The 23,458-nt window shown below is 36.4% G+C and overlaps 1 protein-coding gene across 1 annotated transcript in view; it reads left to right on the top strand.

The window, feature by feature from the left end:
• CSMD3 (CUB and Sushi multiple domains 3) overlaps positions 1-23,458 on the top strand; it is a gene marked incomplete at its 3' end in the record, with an annotated part of 1,277,483 nt that overhangs the window by 830,609 nt on the left and 423,416 nt on the right. The window contains exons 15-16 of the mRNA XM_027771421.1: positions 1,373-1,699; positions 4,342-4,536. Of these exons, the coding sequence (XP_027627222.1) occupies positions 1,373-1,699; positions 4,342-4,536 (522 nt within the window). The remainder of the gene's footprint in view (positions 1-1,372; positions 1,700-4,341; positions 4,537-23,458) is intronic.

Genomic DNA, 23,458 nt, shown 5'->3' with positions numbered 1-23,458 from the left:
GAGGACACACACACACACACACACACACAGAGAGAGAGCCAGAGAGAGAGAGAGAAGGCTGCTGGATCCAGGACTCAAACCACAGTTGATCATGTGGTAGTCCAGCACAATCAACCACCATGCCACCTGCTGGCCCTATGAGTCTCTTTATTTTCTATAGTAACCTGCGTATGAATGAACTTTCAAAAGTTCCTGAAAATATGGAATACAAATACACATCTATTTTAATGCAAATAATTTTGAAATTCATGCAGTTTTTCATCTTTCTCTTTCTTATTGCCAGAGAGTGCAAGTGAGCAAGAAAGAGAGGGAGGCATTTCTAAATGGGGTATGACCATGCCTCATCCTTTTCCTCCTCTTCTCCACTCATTTGGGATTTGAGACATGCATAGGTACAGGTCCGATATGTTTTTCAAGCTGACAACGCCAAGATGCAAACCAAGATCAGCCATACAGGATACAAATTTATTTTTATTTTGCTGGAGGATGTGTGTGCTCCCTGGAGACAGAGAGAAAGACAGAAAGAGGACAGAGAAAGAATATAAGAAAACATCACTCAGGGGGAATGGACCATGGCACAATCCCTTTTCCTCCATCTTTCTCTTTCTCTCCTTTTGGGATTTTGGGCATGCATAAACACATGCTCAGCAAGTTTCTCAAGCCACCAGTCTGGGACTCAAACTGAGCTTCGCTGTGTGGAATATAGCCACCCAAACCACCAACCTACGGGCTGACCTGCAGTTTTTTTCACAATACACATGCTCCATTAACTTTTGGAAGACCCTCTTGTACATTTCTCTGATATATGTTTTCTAAGAAGAGAAATTAAAACTTGGCATAACTTTCTAACACAAACACGATTAATATAAAAACCCTGCTTTTTTTTTTTTTAGAGGTTTCGCTATAGGGCGCATGCGCTCGCCAGACAGGCAGAGACATAGAGACAGAAAGCGAGAAATCACCCCCCAGGGGGGATGGTCATACTGCAATCCCTTCTCCATTCTCCTCTCGGGATCTTGGGCACGCACGTACATGCGCCCGGCGTGAGTTCTAAGCCACCGGGTCCGGGACGCCAACCACGGTCGACTACATGGGAATCCAGTGACATAGCCATTACGCTAACTGCTGGTTCCCAAAATCCTGCTATTAATTATACTTTTGTGCCCTTATAATCGTTCAGTCTTGTTTATCCAAAGAACTAGTTGCCTTTTGTAATATGTAAAATGGTAACATTTTGTTGTATAAGATAATTTATATTGCTTAGTATCATTATATCTATCTAAAAATTATCATAAGTGTAGAATATAACAAAACAAAGTAAATTATTACTTTTGAATATTTATTGTATTTTATAATCTTTCTATTTTACCAGTTCCTTGCCTCTCTAACTTTACTGCACCAATGGGAACAGTTCTTTCTCCTGATTACCCAGAAGGTTATGGAAATAATTTAAATTGCATCTGGACAATAATATCAGATCCAGGGAGCCGGATTCACCTTTCTTTCAATGACTTTGATCTGGAATCCCAGTTTGACTTCCTTGCTGTTAAAGATGGTGACTCTCCAGATTCCCCAATTCTTGGAACCTTTACTGGAGCTGAAGTCCCTTCCCACCTCACAAGTAATAGTCATATACTGCGACTGGAATTTCAAGCTGACCATTCAATGTCAGGACGTGGCTTTAACATCACTTACAACAGTAAGTTTCAGTTTGTGTCCATACAATGTATTTCTAGAAATGAGCATTTTGAAAGGGATTGTGTATACCAGCCTTCTTGTTGCACAGATCAGAAAACTTAAGCCATAGATATTAAGTATGTCAAAATGATAATTTTATCTTGATTTCCAACCACATTTTACTCCTGACTACGTCATTTATCTTTGTTTGTGAGAAGCCTGATATTAAGGAAATGCTTTCCAAGAATCTTATTGTATCATCCAACGCATTATATTAAAACTTAGTGAAACTCAAACCTGCTGTACATCATATTTTTGCCCTATTGTTTCTATGCAACTATAAAAGGGACATAGATCTTTTCTGCAAAACATTTTAAAAACTGAAAAAAAAGGAGACTATAAATAAATAAATAAATAAATAAATAAATAAATAAATAATGACAGTACAGATTTACAATTCCAAAGAAAAAATTTGTCAGGCTACAGAATGAAAACAAAGAAGAAAATTGTTAACTTTAGGGCAGTGGCCCACTTAGCAGATTTATTAAAAACTATTATTATAGTGCTGAAGAATATAATTTTGGAAATAACATTTTAAACTTTAGCTTTGCTATATTTTTTAAGTTTTATAGCTGACTGTAGTGTTCACATCAGTAAAGCCACATTGGGTTCATATAAGGTGTAAACTAGGCAATACATGCAAATTTAGCACAGAATAGGTAATACCTGGAAAATGCTCAATAAACATTAACTACTACTGTTTAGCTGGATTGTGAGCTAATTTCTAATTTCTTTTTTTTTTTCTTTTTTTTTTTTTTTTGGAGAAGTTTTTGCTATAGGGCGCGTGCCCTCGCCAGACAGACAAAGAGAGACAGAGAGAAAGCGAGAAATCACCCCCCCCCCAGGGGGGATGGCCATGCCACAATCCCTTCTCCTTCATTCTCCTCTCGGGATCTTGGGCACACGCGCACACGTGCCCGGCGTGAGTTTTAAGACACCGGGTCCGGGACGTGAACCGCGGTTGACTACATGGGAGTTCAGCGACACAGCCATTACGCCAACTGCTGGTCCCAGTGAGCTAATTTCTTGACATATTATGCTGTTGTATTTATTATATTTCTCTGGATTTGAACTATCTTAAAATTTTTTAAGCTTGTATCTTAACCCATATTTCTTTTTTTTTGGCATTTTAGAAGAATGAATATTATTTATCTAAAATTGCTTATAATTATTTACAACTATAGCAAAACAATAAATCACATAAAGGGAAACACATCTTAGTGGGTTATTATACTCACATGTTTGCAAATGTTTTACCTGAAAACATAGAACACTAGTGATTTTTTTCTGTTTTTCTTGAAGCTTCTACATTTTGTCAGATCTTAACCAACCTGATGCGTTAATATTTAAGTGTCACATAACAGTAGAATTTAGTTTCCATCCATTAATGTTACCTTTGTAAAGAATTTTGCTCTTTACAACCATCAGCTTATTCAATGCTAAGCTTTGGCAATTAGTAACAAAGTGTAGTTATCTTTTCAAAGTGACACTAGTGGTGAATGCTGTTACTAATAAGTTGTCGATGTGTAATTGCATACAACTAAATAAGTTGTCACAAATGTCATAGAGACTTGATGTATAACATGGCTAACTTTATATGATAATCCTCTTAACATTTTTCACACATATAGATAGATAGATAGATAGATAGATAGATAGATAGATAGATAGATAGATAATATAGTAGAGGCATATATATCGTCCATTTACAATTTTATTTGTCTTAAAAGCACAATATTTTTAGCTCTAAAATATATGATAACTTAAGAATATTATGCAGATATGCTTTTGTATCCCATGTTCTGTTTCTATAATAATATAGTGTCCCTAACCTCAGAAACTCACATACTCCTGGGAAACCTGAAATAAATAACCCAAGATACAGAGGGTGTTCAGAAAAAATTAAAAGCCAGACTAAGGGAAATATTTCTATTCTATAGAGTCCTATCTTTATGACCTAAGGCAAGTTACTTAACTTTTTCTAAGTTTAACATTACTCTGTATAGTAGATGGTGGTAACTTTGTTCATCAGGCTGTACTAAATGTTAACTTGATATCCTAATAGTACAGTATCAAGAACACAATCACTGCAGAAGAGTTAACTCTCTGTTTTTCTAAACGGCAGAAAATAAATGTCATGGAAAATTATGTAGGAATTGTAAGACTTTCATACTAGATCAAGACATTTCACTTTAATTCTCACATGGAAACTGTCTCCAACAGAGTGACTCACAAGAAAAGTTTCCAATGAGATATAGCCAATCTGCTCTGTATTCACATTAATTAGAATTCCAATCAGCTTCTAATGGGAATGTCTGTAGTCTTCACCTTGTGATCTCTGAAAATAAGCATAAATAGTTCTATTTTGAAATTTTATAATTTTAGGGGTAATTTGTATTTTAAAACAATCATGCCTACTACACATCATAGACAAATGGGGATGATCAGAGGAGGAACTCTAATTTAAAAAATAAATAAAAGAAACCTTGAACATAACACAACCTTTTTAAATATCATATTTTCTCACTCAAAATATACAAGGGACTCTTGTGCACTCACTCATGCTGCTTATATGTGTGTTTTTGTTTGTTTGTTGTTCTAAAGCATTCGGACATAATGAGTGCCCGGATCCGGGAATACCAATCAATGCTCGGCGGTTTGGGGACAACTTTCAATTAGGAAGTTCAATTTCCGTTATTTGTGAAGAAGGATTTATTAAAACCCAAGGAACAGAAACCATTACATGTATCCTTATGGATGGAAAAGTCATGTGGAGTGGACCGATTCCAAGATGTGGAGGCAAGTGCTACTCTGAGTGAGAAATACAGCATTATTATACACTTGAAAACACATTGTCTACCAGGAATGTTACGATCTTTGTCTTAAAATATCACTTGGTATTATATATTATACATATAGCTAAATGAATTGCATTATCACTTTTTCAGGTTAAATAATTCTTTCTAGAAATCTTTCAGAAATGTGCAAAAAGAACTCTAATTAAAAGATATACATTGATCTGGGACCAGCAGATGGCATAAAGGTTATGTCACTGGACTCCCACATAGTTGACCATGGTTTGAGTCCCAGACCCAGCAGCTTAAAACCAGGGCCAGGTGTGTGTGCGTGCATGCTCAAGATCTTGAGAGGAGAATAGAGGAGAAAGGATTGTGGCATGGTTATCCCCCCTGTCAGGGGGTGGCAGAGTGATTTCTTGCTTTCTGTTTCTATGTCTCTTTCTGTCTCTCCAGCAAGCGCACATGCCCTTGTAAAAATCTCTCTGAAAATGAAAAAAAGATATACATTAATAAATGGTAAAAACTGGTCATATGTATAGATGCTCATTAGCACACTTTGTAGTTACAGTTAAGTATATATTTTCCAGTCATATTTTGAGGGGACTTTAATTATTTATGGTGTGCACTGTGATTTTTTTTAAAAAAGCTAAAAATGATATAATATATATATATATCTTACATGAGTGTGTGTGTGTGTATATATATATATCTTATGTGAGTATAGATACCATGAAACACATTTTAGATGGCTTTTTTTATCTATTTTTTGCCATAGGGCACATGTGCTCACAAGAGAGATACAGAGAGAGACAGTGAGAAATCATCCTCTTGGAGATGGTCACACCACAATCCCTTCTCCTCTATTCTTTTCCTGGGATTTTGGGCATGTACACACATACATCCAGAGTTATTTCCAAGCTTCGGGTCTGGGACTTGAACTGTGGTTGACCATGTGGGAGTTCAATACTTAACCACCTGCTGGTCCCTAGGTGATCACTTTTTAAATATTTCAGTGAGAAATCATCCTCTTGGAGATGGTCACACCACAATCCCTTCTCCTCTATTCTTTTCCTGGGATTTTGGGCATGTACACACATACATCCAGAGTTATTTCCAAGCTTCGGGTCTGGGACTTGAACTGTGGTTGACCATGTGGGAGTTCAATACTTAACCACCTGCTGGTCCCTAGGTGATCACTTTTTAAATATTTTCTTCTTTTTCTTGCTTTTTCTTCTTACCTGTTTCTAAACTAGCAGTGGAAACTTGTTTTCTCAATTTCTAGCTAATAAATTGAGACTATTTACTATATAGCTTTCAGAAGTATAACAGATAATCAAAGAATATAAATATTACCTATAAATTGCTGACTTTCATTGGATTATACATTTTCATAGTGTGTCAGGAGGAAATTTCCCAGGCAATGTAATTATGTTTTCCTAGTTGCCCCTTCAATTAGTGCCTCTCTCCTCTTTATTTCTAATGGCTTTCTCATTTGTAATATCAGGGGACACACTAGATTACTTCAGTGCTCTTTTCCAACTTCAAATGTTGTAAGTTCAGTAGGGGCTACTCTGGCAACAATTATAACTGATACTGTTTTAAAAATATAATGAAATTGCACAATAAAGAACTGAAATAGAGAAAAATGGAATGCAACATTCATTTTTTTCTATCATACTTTGCTCTTGAGTCCTTTCAGTCTTTTAACATGCTTCTTGACCCAGACTTAAGGAATGGGTCAGAAAAATCTTCATTATATTTTAAGGGAAAGTAGATGAGAGAAAAGTTTTTCTGTTTCATGCATAAGGTTCAGTGTGACTGGAGTGGAGGACAGAGGGATATGGGTCTAATAAATGAATGGAGGAGTCCATAGCATGACACACTGCAAACAGAACTAAGAAGTTTCAAAGTTATCCTATGGCTAATGAGGAGCCACTTCAGCTGGAAGTGACATGATCTCAGTCTCTCTATCCTGAAAGTTGTTTTCAATCTCAGCAGACAGACACAAAGATTACCTCCAGCTAATTGACTTTTGCTGGATCTTCTTCTGCCTAACTTGGGTGTTAGTTTAGGCGATGTGTGATAAATAGCTGCATAGGAAGATAAAAATAGTGAGTTGAATCCCCCAAAATAATCTTATGATTCACTACTTAGTTTGAGAGTGCAAAAAATCAGTTAGATTTTCTTCTATTTGTAAAAAATTAGTGGGATTTAACTTTTAAAACAAGTAGGGCAAAGATATTCAAAGCTATAGTTTGGCACAAGACAATAGGCCCTCCAAAATTCCCAAAGAGAGGTTTTTATTAAGTTTTTGTTTTCCCTTGTAGTATGGGAGCTCTTGCCAGAGCTCTTGCTCTTGCCTAACCCCCAAGGGACACCACAGTCCCTTTTCCTCTTGGGATTTTCAGCATGAACACATGTGTGCCCGCTCAGCATGCTTTTTGTTTGTTTGCTTTCCCAGAATGTTTTCTAAGCTGCTATGTCCAGGACAAAAATGTCAAGGTCAGTCATGTAGGATTCAGGTACCTTGATCACCCTGCCACAAGCTAGTCCTATCCTGAAGAGAGCATTTATTAATTTTCTGAAGTTGAAGACTTATTTGTGTGTGTGTGTGTGTGTGTGTGTGTGTGTGTGTGAATACAATGGCATGTAATTGATTCACCTGCCTGTTTGTGGATCCAACACTAAAAGGGAAATGTCACTGAGGATGAGGTTGTAGACAAGAAAGGCAAAAGGAGGAGGCCAGAATCAATCTTAGTGTGGCACCTGCCAGGTTATCTGCCATATTCCAGGCCACATTTAAGTCAGTTGTCACCCAACAAAGCAGACTACTGTCAACCCCTTATAACTAAGTGTGTTTGATTTCTTAGATTCCAATTAAAGTTTGTATTGATTTCCTTTAGTTTTCCCTCAGTTCTACTTGGATACTAACAACAAAAGCCTGAGATTAGCTGAAGAAAACATATTTTTCTTTTCTTCATTTTTAAAATCTTTCCCTCCTCTCACCTTTCCTCAAGCTGTTACACAGCCTCCATTCCCAATTAAATAGAGAATTATTATTATGAGCCCTCTCTGCTTACGTTCTAGACAGTCCACATTTTAATAGAAGAATTTTGATTATTATTTTAGTTCATCTTTTAAGTTACTTTCATAGCCTAAAACATATACTTAACATTTATTATTATTATTTTATTTTTTCTATGGGGCATGTGCACTCTACACAGAGAGTCGGAGGGAGAAAGAGAGAGAGAAAATGAAAAAGCAAGCCTCCAGGTACAGAACTTAAACCATGTCAACTATGTGGAAGTCTAATGCCTTAACCATGCCACCTGCTGGCCCCTATGCTTAACATTTTAGCTAAAGCATTTTAAAAATTTTCATATTAAACATTTTATATAGAATCAATTTTTAAATTTACATATTCATATGTTCTGATTAATACAACTGATTTCGACTTGTATTTTATTATTCACACAAAACATTCTAGAATAAATATATTGTTAAACTTACAAATGTTAAACATGTGAATTGTTGTGTATTAAATTAGAAAGTAGAAAGTTATTTGTTATTTAGAACTTAGAGAACAAGAAGTCAGCATAATATGTTTTCATGAGAAAATGTGGGACTCAGGACCAGTAGATGGCATAATGGTTATGTCGCTGGGTTCCTATGTAGTCAACTGCAGTTCGAGTCCCAGACCCAATGGCTTGAAGCTCACGCCGGGCATGTGTGCATGCATTTCCAAAATCCTGAGAGGAGAATGGAGGAGAAGGGATTACAACATAGTCATCTCCTCTGGAGGGGTGATTCTTGCTTTCTCTCTCTCTGTTTCTCTGGTGAGTGTATGCACCCTATAGCAAAAATCTCTCTCCAGGAAAAAAAAAAAAAAAAGAGAAAGAAAGAAAGAAAGAAAGAAAGAAAGAAAGAAAGAAAGAAAGAAAGAAAGAAAGAAAGAAAGAAAGAAAGAAAGAAAGAAAGAAAAGAAAAGAAAATGTGGTACTTTGGGAGCAGCAGATGGAGTAATGGTTACATTGCCGGACTCCCACGTGGTTGATCGTGGTTTGAGTCCCAGTCTTGGAACTTTGAAACTCATTCTGATGTGTGTGTGCATGCCCAAAATCCCAAGAGAAGAATGGAGAAGAAGAGATTGCCTCATGGCATCCTTTGAGGTAGTACTTTCTGTCTCTCTGTCTGTGTTATCTTTTTTGAGCATGCACACTCTATAGCAAAATTCTAAAAAATAAAAAATAAAATGTGTGGCTTTAATTCACTTAGAGATTATCATTATCCCTACCCCTATTCCTCTCTATCATCATTTTTAGAAGTTTAGACATATTGGTAAATTAGTGATCTTTCATGTCTATTGGGCCTCAACCTTATAATTGCAAAATCTTTGAGAAAAGTGAAATAAACTTTGAATAAGGATTGCCAAACCAAAAGAGAGAAATGATTATTATAAAATGCTGCAGTTCTATGACTCCACAGCTGAACTTGATTCATTTCAGATATCTTAAATACAATTGTTGTACAGAATTGGGTTATAAATTTAATTCACTTACCTGAAGGTCAGCAATGATGCATTAGGTAAGGATAAATTTAGGCTTTCTGAAAATTTGAACTTCCTTCTCTACAATGGGTTGATCCAATCTCACCATGAAGAAGATAGATTATAGACTTTTTAAAGACTGGCAATCTTTCAGTTCTGCTAATGGAAAACAAAATATGCTACTGTGGCCATCACTGAAGTCATGTCTCTTTGAATTCCACAAACTATCACCTTAATTCAGTTTAATGAGTCATGACTCCTTCACCCACACTGAAACTGTAGCCTGAATATAACTGGCTCTATCTTGGGCCAGTCTCTCCATAGTGTCTCCAAAGAAACATCTTAAAGTCATGGATAATAGTGTAAACAGTTATTGTAGATACCCTTTAATGGGCTAACAGGGATTTTCATAATGTTTCACTAAGAAAGCTTCCTAAAACTCTTCTTCCTTTCTCTCTGCAAAGTCTCCCACTCATAGCAACTGCATAAACAGTTCTCCCTTACTTTGTGCTCTGCCTCACAGCCCTGCTGCCCCACATTCATTCATTCTTTTTCTTATCTGCATATTCTAAGCTCTATGTTTGTTATCTGTGTGAGCCTCCTCACCAATTTCAACCCTACAGAAATGCGGTTTTCTCACAAGAGTCTTTTCTTTTGGGATGTTTTCATTTCACGCCAGATACCTACCTTTTTCTCCATAATATGATTCTAAAGTAAGAATTTCTTTACAAGGTTTCTGAGGTTAAATCCATTCTGACTTATATCATGTCCTTCAAGGTCCCCTCTATCAGCCCAAGTGCTAGATAATTTGGAAAATGAGGGTAAAGGGTGTAACAAAGTCGCATGTAGATTTTATTTCTCTCTTTACCTAATAGTATATTTGTGTATTTTGAAACATGTGTAAGATGATGCTTTCTCTTTATTCTTTTATATATTTTTTTTTTCATGGAGGCAATTGGCCACTGGATTTCTCTTACCATAGCAAGGAATAGAAACTAGAACCACCTCTAACCCTCAAATCCTAGAATCCTTTAATAACCCAGTAAAATCCCAGAAGATTTCCAGTCAGTAGAATTTTTCTTATGATGAATATTGCTATGCAGAAGGCAATTTTTAAAAATACATTGTTTTAAATTACCGGAGGTCATGTGTACTTGCAAAAGAAAGAAAAAAAGAGGGAGAGGGAGAAAATACTCCCCAATGGAGTGTGGTCATACCACAATTCCTTCTCCACCATTTCTTCATCCCTTTAGGATTTGGGGTACACACAGCCAGTGTTTTTTTGTTTTGTTTTGTTTTGTTTTGTTTTGTTTTGTTTTGTTTTGTTTTGTTTTTGTCACTAGGGCTAAGATTCAAAGTATGATTTGCCATATAGGATCTAGATCTCTTAACCACCAAACTACAGGGCTGTTCTCAAAAGACACATTTTAAGGTCTATCATTTGTTTCATCAGAATAGTTTCCTTGCTGAGTTTTGGAAACCTATTTGTCTTCATGCAGCTATTCTAACCATCTTAGGACCACTCTAAGGGGCTAAAATTTTCATTCTGCCTATTGTCTGCCAAAATATATCTACCTCATTGTCTATAACTCACATAATCTGAACATTATTACTTGGCCTTCTTTCTTATTTTTAAGTTTATTTTGAGAGAAAGAGATACCTTTGACATACTCTTATGACATTTAGAGATGTGCCCCTTCCCCCTGTTGCAGACTTTCAGTCAGCAACGATCATAGGCACACCCCAAGAGGTGTCCAATATATTCAAGTCAGGCTGAGATCTTCTTACACCAGAGCCTTCCCTTATGACTCCTGTCTTATGAAGGGACACTTTACTTCCTGTGCCACTGCAGCTGGGCTGACTTTCTTTCTTTGATATAGCCACAATAATTTTATTTTGTTCCGCTTTTATTTGCTTCATCAGGCACATGAGATCCCTTTGTTCTGAGGAACAAGTCTGTGAATATTTGGTGAATCGCTTTGTAGATCACTCTGCCACGAACTAGTTGTAGGTACTTGTGATCTGCCAATCTTTTTGTCCTATTCCTAGTGAATGTCTTGCTTTTATGAGTTTAACAAATAGTCATACCATTGAGTTCCAACATTTGCACTCAGCTCAAGTTTATCTGGATATTTGTGTGCACCAGGTAGCTCAGGTAATGTACTACCAGATGGAAGTTTTGATGGTTATGAGTCTACACATAGCACTTACTGCCCAATACAGTAGAACAGGAATCATAACTTCAGATGTTTAAAGAATCAAGAAAGTAACAGAAAAAAATTAAGTGAGCTGAATAAAACAGGTTACTCTCCTGATGGATGGGTACATTTTTCCACTTTCTATAGAGACATGATTACAGATAACTATTTCTTCATTTAACAACAACAACAATAATAAGCAATACAAGAATGCTATTGATAACTGACAACAGTGTTTCTACGAGCTCATGTAGTCTTTTCATGAACATTAGAAAAGGTTACCCTTCTAGAAAGAATGCTTTGAACTAGTGGTTCTTAAGGACATATTTATATAATGTTTACATATTTCTTTCCAAGAAAGAGAGGGTGAGCCAACATCCCCATCAGGATCTTGACACTGTGATCCATCCCTAGCCTAAGCAAGCTTAGGTCATGGACACATGTGTGCCTGGCATAGTTGGAGAGTTCTCTGGTTCTGAACCAAGATTCTTCCCATGTGTGAGTGTCTCACAGAGCATTGTGTTTTATATTGTAACACCATCTGACTCCTCAAGGATACTTTATTTGGAAATCCAACCAAAGCAACCAATCCCTTAGAAAGTATGCTATGGCAGGAAAACAATTCAAAAGCTCTATATTGGCCACCAATCATGCTATTCTGAGAAAGTGTCCCAGTATCTCAAGAAATTTAGTGTCCTCTGGACCTATTTAACAACTTTCTGCCAGGGTAGTTATTTCATGAAGAAGTTTCTTGAGTTCCTCTTATTTGTGAAATTGTATAACAGTGCTTAAGTCCAGTCCTCTTCCACCTAGAGTCTAGCTGGAAAATTCTATCTTTAATTATGCATTCTTTCCCAAACTGTCATTTCAATCTCAAATTACATCTCCAATGTCCTTTTGGTTTTGCATTGCTCTTCTACTCATGTCTTACAGTTTTGTTTTCTTTTTTTTTTAACCATTTAGCACATTTTTTTATAATTATAATTATGCAACTGAGTTTGTACAATTGTAAATATAATTCGATTCAGGAATATACAGAAACTATACTAAAGTGATTCAAGGAGCATTGATGAGTAACAAAGATTTTTACTTTGATTTTCATTGAAATATTGTGCCAAAGCTGTGTTTAGTGAAGTAAGCAGGAAGCTTCTCACACAATCTATTTCATTCTCCATATTCCTATTCAAGGTAGCTGTTATGTATACAAAGCATCTGTATCATCATTACTGTCATCATTTCTCTTTCTTTCTGTCTCTCCCCACATGCTTACATACATAGCTCTCTACTGACAATGCCATTCTTTCCCTTTCTGTTTTCTTTTTCCTCTTCCATATCTTTACTCATGTATGTTCATTTCCTCTGGCCCATTATAACTCTCAAGTTTAAACAAGACACATTCCATTATATTCTTCCCCTAGAAAAGATTAGTTCATTCTGTTCTAATGATTTTCAGTTGAGATTCTTTCTCCTCAAAGCTTAGGGAATATATACTCCACTGGATTCTAAAAAATTATGAATTGATTAAAAGAAGTAGAAGGGGACCAGCAGTTAGTGTAATGGCTATGTCACTGGACTTCCCCTTACTCGACCGCGGTTTGCGTCCCGGACCCGGTGGCTTAAACACACGCCGGGTGCATATGCGTGCATGCCCAAGATCCCGAGAGGAGAATGGAGGAGAAGGGATTGTGGCGTGGGCATCCCCCCTGGGGGGTGATTTCTCACTTTCTATCTCTCTGTTTCTCTCTGTCTGGCGAGCACACATGCCCTATAGCAAAAACCTCTCCAAAAAAGCTAAAAAAGAAGAAGAAGAAAACATGAAGTTTCTGACATACCTTTTCAAGTTACTTCTAAGATGCATTTCTACTTTACAAGTGCCTACTTCTGTATTTGCCAGTAATAAATCAACCCATGAATCCCAGAAGAATTCAAAAGAGATACCATAAGACTTAAGATTAAACTAGAACGCTCTCTTCTTAGATATTAAGCAGTGAGCACTAAGTCATTTAGATTTTTCTGTTTTGAAAAGCATAATAATTGGACATAAATGAATTAGCCTATTTACGTTGCAGTCACAGAAGAAAACAATTCCTGAGTCTCAGGATTTGTTATTCATTTGTGAGTGTTACTTTTTTTAAAAGAAATGTTACTGAAAAATACTTACGAGGACTGAAAAATGAGAAGGATTTATTTGCAGACCAAAAATGGGAGGTCCAAATGTGTTTGTTATTTTGTTATAACATCTGAAACCCTTACCCCTTTACTTTTTAAAATATATTTTCTCAATAGTTTAAACCTATAGTTTGGCTTACTGTTTACGGACAATAACTTAAACAAGTTTACAAATGATATACTTTATTCTATTTCTTTGTATTAGATATACTACTCAGGCTCCATTTAGTCTCTTTCCTGGCTTCTCCTCATGTTTTCTGATTGAGTGAATGGTCCAAAGCTAGGTCTTGGATATTGCCTTCTCTCTATTTCACTCACTCTTTCAGTAATTTTCATTCTGTCTCTATCTTCAAATAACATCTATATGCTAATGTTTTTCAAATTTATAACCTCAACCTATTTTTCTGCACTGAAGTCCAGAATCATGTATTCAACTTTGCCTACTTATCATCTCTACTGAGATATTTAATAGGAATCTCAAACTTTGCTTGTCCAAAAATTGATCTGACCTCCCCCTCCACCACTCCATTTCTGCTACGGTCACAGATTTCCTCCATCAGTATTAATAGGCAATTCCATTATTTCAGAGATTGAGGCCAAAACTCCGAGCCATTCATGACTCCTTTCTACCACAACCATACACAATGCATTTGAAAAACTTGTTAGTTTACTCTGCCTTTCAAAGATAAACTGTTTATTATCTCTACTGCTGACATCCTGCTCTCAGCAACCATTGTCTCTGGCCTTGATTACTGCAATGCCTCTTTATCTGGTTTCAGTGTTACTGCCCCTTTTACCGTTTAATTCTGTTCCCAACATAGTAGCCATGAAGTGATGTATCATCTTCTCTAAAAAGACTTGATCCCTGAAGTATTCTACCCTGAGACATACCTTGCCTCTCCCTTCAAATTCTTATGCAGATACTTGGACATGTAGTTTGAATTTAGAAATGACTCATTGCTTAGATCACCTGTGTCCACCTATTAGACTCTTCATAATAATTTTCCTTCCAGTCTCACAAGGCCCTATTGCATATCTGATTCTCTATTGTTTCTTTCTTTCTTTCTTTTTTTTTTTTTAGATTTTTATGATGTAATACATTCACTAGACTGCTTTATAGATAAAGAGGGTTACAGTTAACAAAATACCTTGGAGGAGTCAGATGAATCTGTTGGCTCAGAACTGAGGATTTGATTAAGATGCTGAAATAAGATGAAAGAAAGATCATTCCTTTCTTGTGGAGGTTCATAATATCAATAATTTCAAACATTGGTATCTTTGCAGCCATCTTGATAAGGAAAACAGGAAAATAATAGGAGCAAATGCATATCAACTAGTATAGAGCTGAGTTTTTTCACTGCTTCATAATTGGCAACTTAGACCTATAGTTTAAGAAAAATAAATCTATATTTCTCTACATAGGAAATCTAGGTCCAGATATTGCCTCCAGAACTCATTAAGTAGATCCTAACTGACTTCTATCCTGAACATATCATCTGTCATCCCATTCCTAATTTGTATAAGCAGTAAAATGAAAGTAAAGGAAATTTGTATAGTTATCTATCTACAACTATTGGAGTCATAAATTGTTCAGCTTTTCAAATTTATCTGTGTTTATGTTGGTGTTATAAGTTGTTCAGAAGAACTATGCTAGTCTACTTTCTTTAAGCCAAGTTGAGGGGAAGGGTTCCAAGAGAATTCTGTGTAGAGATGAACATGCCTGTGTGAAGCAGACACTAGAATTCTCAGGTGGATATTTGCTTATGTAGTGAACTTGCTGGTCAACCTTCTGTGCCTATTGAGCAAGGGGAAAAATGGTAGCAATGTTAATGCTAGCAGGTTTTAGAAAGAGAAAGTTGTCTAGGCCAAACAATTTGGCAAGTCAAGAAAATGGATTTCGCATGCATCAAATTAATAATAAAGTACCCAGAAAAGAAAAGAAACTATCTTTTTGCTCAACCAATTTCAGGATGTTCCATAAAAATGCTTGGTCAAGCAAGAATTCTCTTGCCCTCAACAGCAAACTCTCTGCATAACTGTGGCTAATGTTCTTTCTTACTCCCTCTAGAGATATCTAAGAGAATCCTTTGAGTGAATAGGATGGAACTAAAGTTCCTGGAGAAATGCTTGAAGACAAAGCTGGACTTGCATGCCTGATAAACTTTCCCTGTGAGGATAGAAGGTTTTTCTTGAATCTCAATTAGCCTTGCCCGTTCTCATTCATAGACATTATATTCTCTTTGGAAGTTTATTCTTGTTTATGTTGATGAGCTTTTTCTTTTTTGTCTTTGAAAAAGCAATTAGAGCAACAATCTGATGCATAGATCAGAAATGATTTATAGTTCTCATAGACATAATTTGTGTCATATCTAAAAATAACCCCCCTCTTTATGTATTTAGGTAATGTTAAATTCCAGGTCTTCTGAAAGATCACCATTTGCTTCTAATCTTTATGGAGCTAGGTATTCAGAAACAGGAAAGGGGATGAAAGAAAGGAAAGGAGGTTTAGAATTCCAAGTTTGTGCTGCTCTGTAATTCTGGTCCTTTAAACCTAGTTATTGCCAGGCCAGCAGATGGCATGATGGTTAGGACTCTGGAGTCCCATATGGTAGAAAACAGTTTGAGTCTTGGACCTAGAGGTTTGAAAAATCAGACCTGGTGCAAATGTGTGTGTGCATGCTCAAAATCGTGAGAGGAGAATATCAGAGAAGGGATTGTGGTATGGCCATCCCCTTGGGATTACTTCTCATTTTCTCTCTTTCTTTCTCTCCCTCTACTTCTTTCTCTGTCTGGTGAGCACACAGCCCTATAGCAAAAACTCAAAACAACAGCAACAACAAAATATCTAGTTTATGGCTTTTTCTTTTCATCATAGATACAGATGACTTGTTTTTCATAACTTTCTCTTTTCATTATCCAGTGTCTAAAGATAGAGAGAGCTGATTGATAATTATCTACCATACTGAGGACAATAAAGCAAGTTGTTTGTTTGTTTTGTTTTTGTTTTTTTAAAGGAAAGAAATGGAACCATCAACTGATAGTCTTGGAGGCTGCATATAAATTATATCAGGGACAATTCCACAGAGTCATTTTGTCAGATGGAATGCTAGAATGCTTGCCTCTTTATATAATTCATTTATTGTCAAACTGCAGAGATCAAAATTCACCTCTTTGTCCCCAACTCTCTTCTGAGCACCTAAGTGCCACTTCACAGATGGAAGAACATCTACTGCTTCAAATTACCAGAATTATCTAGCATTTTTATTCAAGGAAATTTTATCTGAATACAGTCTGAAGTACTTTTGACACTTTCAAAGAGGTCGTAAAACACACTGGGTATTTTGAATTTCTCCTTCCCACTTAAAACAATAAAAATGGACCAACAGTCCAATTCAAATTATTTATTAGAGACTTTCTTCAGGCTTTAGTAAAATAAAACTGAACAAATAAATTACATCTGCTTTATATTTCTCATATGCTTTAGAGACCAGTTATTTTACTAACATCAAAATCACCTCTTCATCCCAGAAACCTGAGAGGCTAACCAGGAGAATCTTGGAGCTACAGAACACACACTTTCTATTGGATTTTCTATGAGTGGTCCTCCAAAGCAATAAACTGATTTGAAGAATCAGAATAGGGGTTCTTATTTACTGTGAGATTTCTGGGTCCCACCTTATAACTACTAGAGATACATTATGAAAAATGTGCATTTTTACCAAGTTCCCTAGGTGCCAACTAAAATTTGACAGTCTTTGAAAGTAACAATCACTTCACAAAATCCAAAGACCCACATAAGGGGTCTCTTACTCTGTCACTGACTCTAAATTTTAGCCACAAGGAACCTCTTGTCCCTCTATGCAGATTACTATTCTTATTTCCTGACCTTGCTCATTCTATCCTTCCCCTTTTAAGCCTATTATCTACTTATTTTTAATATAAATTTTTCAGCAACTTCTCCTTCAGGAACTCTTTCAAAAAGCTCTTAGGATATTACCTGTTAGTCCCCCGTTTCCAGAATCCCTACCCACTTCAAGCCTGTAGTTGACCCTCCATTTCTTTTCTTCTTTTTTGGAGAGGTTTTTGCTATAGGGCGCGTGTGCTCACCAGACAGACAGAGAGAGACAGAGAGACAGAAAGCGAGAAATCACCCCCCAGGGGGGATGACCATGCCACAATCCCTTCTCCTCCATTCTCCTCTCTGGATCTTGGGCACGCACACACATGGCGCTCGGCGTGAGTTTTAAGCCACTGAGTCCGAGACGCGAACCGCGGTCGACTACCAGGAGTCCAGTGACATACCATTATGTTAACTGCTGGTCCCAGGCCCTCCATTTCTATGGATTCTGAATTGATGGATACAAGTAACCTAAAATAAAATATGCTATTTTGTTGCTGATATGTGCTATGTCATCAGGCCCATGAGGGTTATATCTGTACTAAATATCTATGAAATAATTTTCTTGTCATTATTCCCTAAACAAAACAATATGACAACTACTGACATAGTATTTACATCCTATTTGATACTATAAATAACCTAGAGATGAATTTAAGTATATGGGAGTATATATGTAGGTTATAATCAATACGACATCATTTTATATAAAGGACTTGAGCATCCACAAAATTTGGTAGCCATAGGGGTACTAGAATTAGTCCTTCTTGGAGACGAAGGGATGACTGTGGTCATAATACTTTATGCTAGCTGTGTCTGTTTTTCTTGTGGAAATTGCATGTGTCTTGAGGGCAGATAGTGTTGTGTCATTTTTTTTTCTTTTATTTTAGCAGATAGCATGTATCTTATACAGAGAAGAAACTAATTTTTTTGAATAAATAAATAAATAGTTACTATTGAGAAAGTACTCAAAATGGGATGTTTAGAACCTCAACTTATACTAAAAATCTTTGAACTGCATATTTTATGCCCTTAAACTTCTATACGCTTCTGTCTTTATTAAATCTATGGTAAAGACACTAAGAAATGCTTACATAAATGTTCGTCTTAGAAAATTAATTCAATAAATCTATCATGGAAATTATTACTAACTTGGAATTTAATTACTTAAATTTGAGTCTCAGCTCTGCCACTTCTTAGGTCTATGTTTCTTACCAAGTCATATGTTTCCTGGCTTTTCTCCATCTGTAAAACTGGCAAAAGAAATAGTATGTTTAATGCTGTAAGATTATTAAAAGAATCAAATTAAATAATGCTTATAAAGCACACTCTAAATTGTAGTGTACAACCCTACAACTGTCTTCATTAATACAGAAGTGATGGCTATCTGTTCCTTTGCTAGTTGAAATGGAAATAGCCTCCAAGGCGGTGTAGAAGTCATATGTTGAAAAATGGCTCTGCCGTCTGAGGTCTTGAGGGAATGGGAAGAAGGCTATTCTGTCAATAGGTTCACCTCTTTGTACTGTTTTATGACTATGGCAAAGAAAATTTCACCAACAGCATTAAACAGACAAGGACTACTTTATTTCAGACTACTGCAGAGATTGAATTCAACTACTCTGAAAGGTAGAAATGTACTGAGGGCCTAGACTAGTGATGCAGTTATTAGAACACTGAACTATAGGGCTGGAAGTCACGCGGTTGGCCACAGTTTTTGATCCCCATGTGTTTGGAATCCCCAGGTTGGCCTGAAAATACACCAGGAACGTAAGTACTTACATGGCTCAGACCCTGAAAAGTGGAAAGATGGGAAAAGGGTATCCTAGAGTTATAAGACCCTGTTCAGGGAGCAAACTTTTTTATAAAGAAAGAAAAGGGGGACCAGCAGATAGTGTAATGGTTACACACTGGATTCCCACATTGACCGTGGTTTAGATTCCAGACCCAGCAGCTTAAAACTCACACCAGGTGTGTGTGTGTGAATGCCTAAATCCTGAGAGGAGAATGGAGGCAAAGGGATTCCAGTGTGGCATCTATCCTGAGGGAGTGATTTCTTGCTTTCTGTCTCTCTGTCTCTTTCTGGTAATCACATGCACTCTATAGCAAAAATCTCTCTTTAAAAAGAAAAAAAGGAAAAGTACAAGAGAAAGTTGTAGGGGAGATTGGCCAACTGGATAGTTGTAGGGGAGATTGGCCAGTTGGATACGTCATCTATGCTTGTTAATTCAGTTATTCAGTTAGTTCTCTACCCTCCCACAGAAACTGAGATTTAGTGACAATCAATTACATTTTTTATTATTTATATTTTTTTAGTATTATTCATAAATTAAATCACTATACATCACTTAGATTGTGAAGAGACTTTACCCAGCATGATATACACGTCAGTCCAGCCCAGCTGAGACCACCATACACATCCTTGTCAACAGATAATAGACCTTCTCTGTGTACCACGTGTCTTACCTCTCCATTTTCCCCCCAATTCCCTATGCTCTTCTCCTCTCACACTCTCTGTCCACTTTGTCTCTAGTGCTTTTACAATTTTTAATACTTTTATGTTCTCCGGTCTTTCAGTCTCTACCACAGAGTGCGGACAGTCAGTATATGCAAAGTGAAGACATGCAATGTCTCTCTTTCATAGCGTGACTTGCTTCACTCAGCAACAAATCTTCCATATTTGTCTCTTTCTATCAAATTCTATGGCCTTGTTTTTTATGGCTGAATAGTATTCCATGGAGTATAAGTAAGTGCCACAATTTTTCAGTCCGTTCATCAATTACATTTTAAAGAAATGGCTTCCAGGTTGCTGAAAAAGCTTTCCTGGTTTGTAAAACTAGAGACTGGGAACAGTTTACATCTCGGAATGGTAGAGAATTTATGTATTATCTACAGTAAATGTTCTAAGAAAGGAAAGTAGAGAGGGAAGACTGGAGTTAATCAAAGCAAAGGCTCCCCTGACCAAGAGAGAAATAAAATGTTAGGTTATATCATGAAAATTAGTAATTTGCAGGACCAGCAGTTGTGTAATGGCTATGTCACTGGACTCCCATGTAGATGATCGTGGTTCAAGTCCTGGACCCAGTGGCTTAAAACTCACGCCGGGTGCATGTACATGTGTGCCCAAGGTCCCAAGAGGAGAATGGAGGAGAAGGGATTGAGGAATGGCCATCCCCTCTGGGGAGTGATTTCTCACTTTCTGTTGCTCTGTCTCTCTATGTCTTTCTGGCGAGCACACATGCCTTATAGCAAAAAAAAAAAAAAAAAAAAAAAAATTAGGAATTTGTTTACTTACCAGTTACAGTTATTCTAGTTCACACTTAGAGAGGAAGACTGAAATGGAAATCTCAGCCCCTGCTCCAGTATACTGACATAGTGGCTATCAGTCAATATTACTTAATTGTATTAACTTAAAAACTTTATTAAATGGATTGTATGTTTGATGATCCTTATTTTTTTATTTTTCTCTAAATAGTCACCTTTATCTTCCACCTACACTGGTACTTTAACATTGACTTATGTTAACCAATTTCTCCTAAGTAGCCAAGAGCTCCAGATTCTGTTATTCCTTGTGGTATTTCACACTCTTTAACCTGAGTACTGAATCTCATTAGCTTTCTTTGTAAAACTCCTTTTTTGTGTCCCTCATTCTGGAGAGTAGAATCACCATCTACCCTGTTGTTCATGCCAGAGTCTAAATGACCAGTTTTGAAGTTTTTTTCTTCCTTATCTTTCTTTGCATGCCATCAGTAAATGCTTTTAAATCTGCTTCTTAAAATCTCTCATAATCAACCCAAGCCTTATTAATGAATCTGATTATGTTTTTCTTAGATAGTTGTAACAACCTCATAACTGACCTGACAAACTCCTAGTGCACTGCCTCAAATCCTTTTCACATGCCAGTTTCATTTCAATTAAAATATTGGTGCAGTGTTTAAGCACCTGTGGATCAGGAGCCAACCAAGGAATTGCTGGCCTTGGTTGTAACTTGAAAAGAACATGTGTACGCATGCTGCAAATCCTGACAGGATGGAAAAATGTAGGCAAAAGGATTGCAGCATGATCACACCCCATTGGGGAGTGCTCTCTCTCTCTCTCTCTGGTGAGTGCATATGCCCTCTGACAATTAAAACTTAGATGAAACTCTAAATGAAAATCTTATCTTTTGTGCACATGTGGAAATGTAGCCTTTATCTACAATTTTTCTATTGCTTCTTGGTCACTTTCCATATTATTTTCTAATCTTTCTTCATCTTCCACGACTTTTTGGTTCTCCAAAAGAGATACTGACATTACTCAAAACATTGTGCTGACTCAAGTGTCTACGCCTTCAAACATGCTGTTGCTTCCATTTACAATATCCTCCTCTTCTTTTCCTGCTGTTGAACTCTGACTCATCTCTGAAGATTGAAATTAAACAGAATATCTTCTATGAAGTCTTTATTTACAGCATCTTTCAGGTCCTTTGTTATAAAATTTATAACTTTTACTTCTTTGTTTATGTATTGTATTTTGCACCAAGGGCACTATGAGGATAGAAAGAGGAGTATCTTAATAGCTTTGGAAAGAAGTTCCTAGAGTCAAACTGCCTCTGTTCAAATTCTTGATGGCTCATATGCAAATGGTTTAAGTTCTTCACAGATCAATGTTTTCCATAATAATATACCTACTTGGATAGATTATTATAAGCATTATATAAAATCATCCTGGGGACTTACAAATATAGCACTTGATACATAAGAAACAATCAATACATGTTCATCAGTAGAAGCAGTGTAAATGCCATACAGGCACACACCTGGCAGACAATTGTATATTGAATAACTGAAATATGAATTAATAAATAATGAATGAATATATGAAACTCCAAAAATACCTCATGATTTTGGTCTCTTTTATACATTCTATATATCCCAAGTTTTCTTTGTTCATCTAGGGTTATTGTTTTGTAGATGAAGTGTAGTACCTTTAAAGTTTGTTTATTTCTTCCATGAGTGAGAGAGATATTGAGAGAGAGAAACTGCACACCCAAAAAGGATCCAGATGCCATGATCCACTCCAGCCTTCAGCCAGCCCAGACTATACTCAGGAAAGTCACCATACTGAACTGGAAACTTCCCCTATAGGCTACCGTAGATAACATCATGATTTACTGCTGTGCTACTATCTGACCCTCATGTATTAACTTTATAACTAGAGATTCACATGTTTATTTTAGGTAACAAATATATACATACTTTTGAAATTTTAATGGCCATGTATTTATCTTCAAACATGTTGGAAAATATACAGCTAGTACATAATGTTTGTGATTTAATGGATATTTTTATTAAGGTAAGTCAATAGATGTCATCTAATTTAAATAAAATGAAAGTGATGCTATTCAAATAAAATTATTGATTAAATAACATAGGTAATACACAGATATATAAAAAATTGTAGGGCTTGGGCAAATTACGGTCTTTCTGTTTGTATTGACATTCATATTGCTGTTAGCTTTCTCTTTAGAAATTAAAGTTTTATTATTAATATTACTTGCACCAAAAGCTTATTTCTTTTTTTGCCATATTCTGTACTTTGAGCAGATTTTTTTGTTTGTTTATTTGCTATAGGGCACATATATATGCTCAACACAGAGAGACAGAGAGAGAAAAGTGAGAAAGCATACCTTAGGGCGATGGCCAGGTTGCAATTACTTCTCCTACATTCTCCTCTCTGCATTTGGAGCATGCATTCACACGCACCAGTTGTGTTTTTCAAGCGGCTAGATTTGGGACTTGAAGTGCACAGTTGGCCATGCATGATTCAGCCACCTTAACCACCATACCTCTGGCTGATCCACTTTGGGTAGATTTTACAGCTGTTTTCATCCTCCTCTTGAGTGTATTTTCTACACTTGGCTTTTCTTTTTTTCCTGATTTTTGTCCACTTTGCACTCTTCTGTTGTTATGTTGTTGCTTCTTATGGAACATTTTCCTGCCATTTGCCTGGTAGTCACTCTTTGATCATGAGACTTTCCTGACCTACCCAAATGAACATGTTTTTCTTCTTTTAGACTTCAGACCAATGGAGTCTGTTTTCAGACTTTGGAAATAATATTTTTGGAGAGTTTTAA

Source organism: Tupaia chinensis, unplaced genomic scaffold (genome assembly GCF_000334495.1).
Source record: "Tupaia chinensis unplaced genomic scaffold, TupChi_1.0 Scaffold000032_1, whole genome shotgun sequence".
NCBI classification, from domain to species: Eukaryota; Metazoa; Chordata; class Mammalia; order Scandentia; family Tupaiidae; genus Tupaia; species Tupaia belangeri.
Note: the sequence above shows the minus strand (reverse complement) of the source record. Positions and strands in the feature narration are given on the sequence as shown.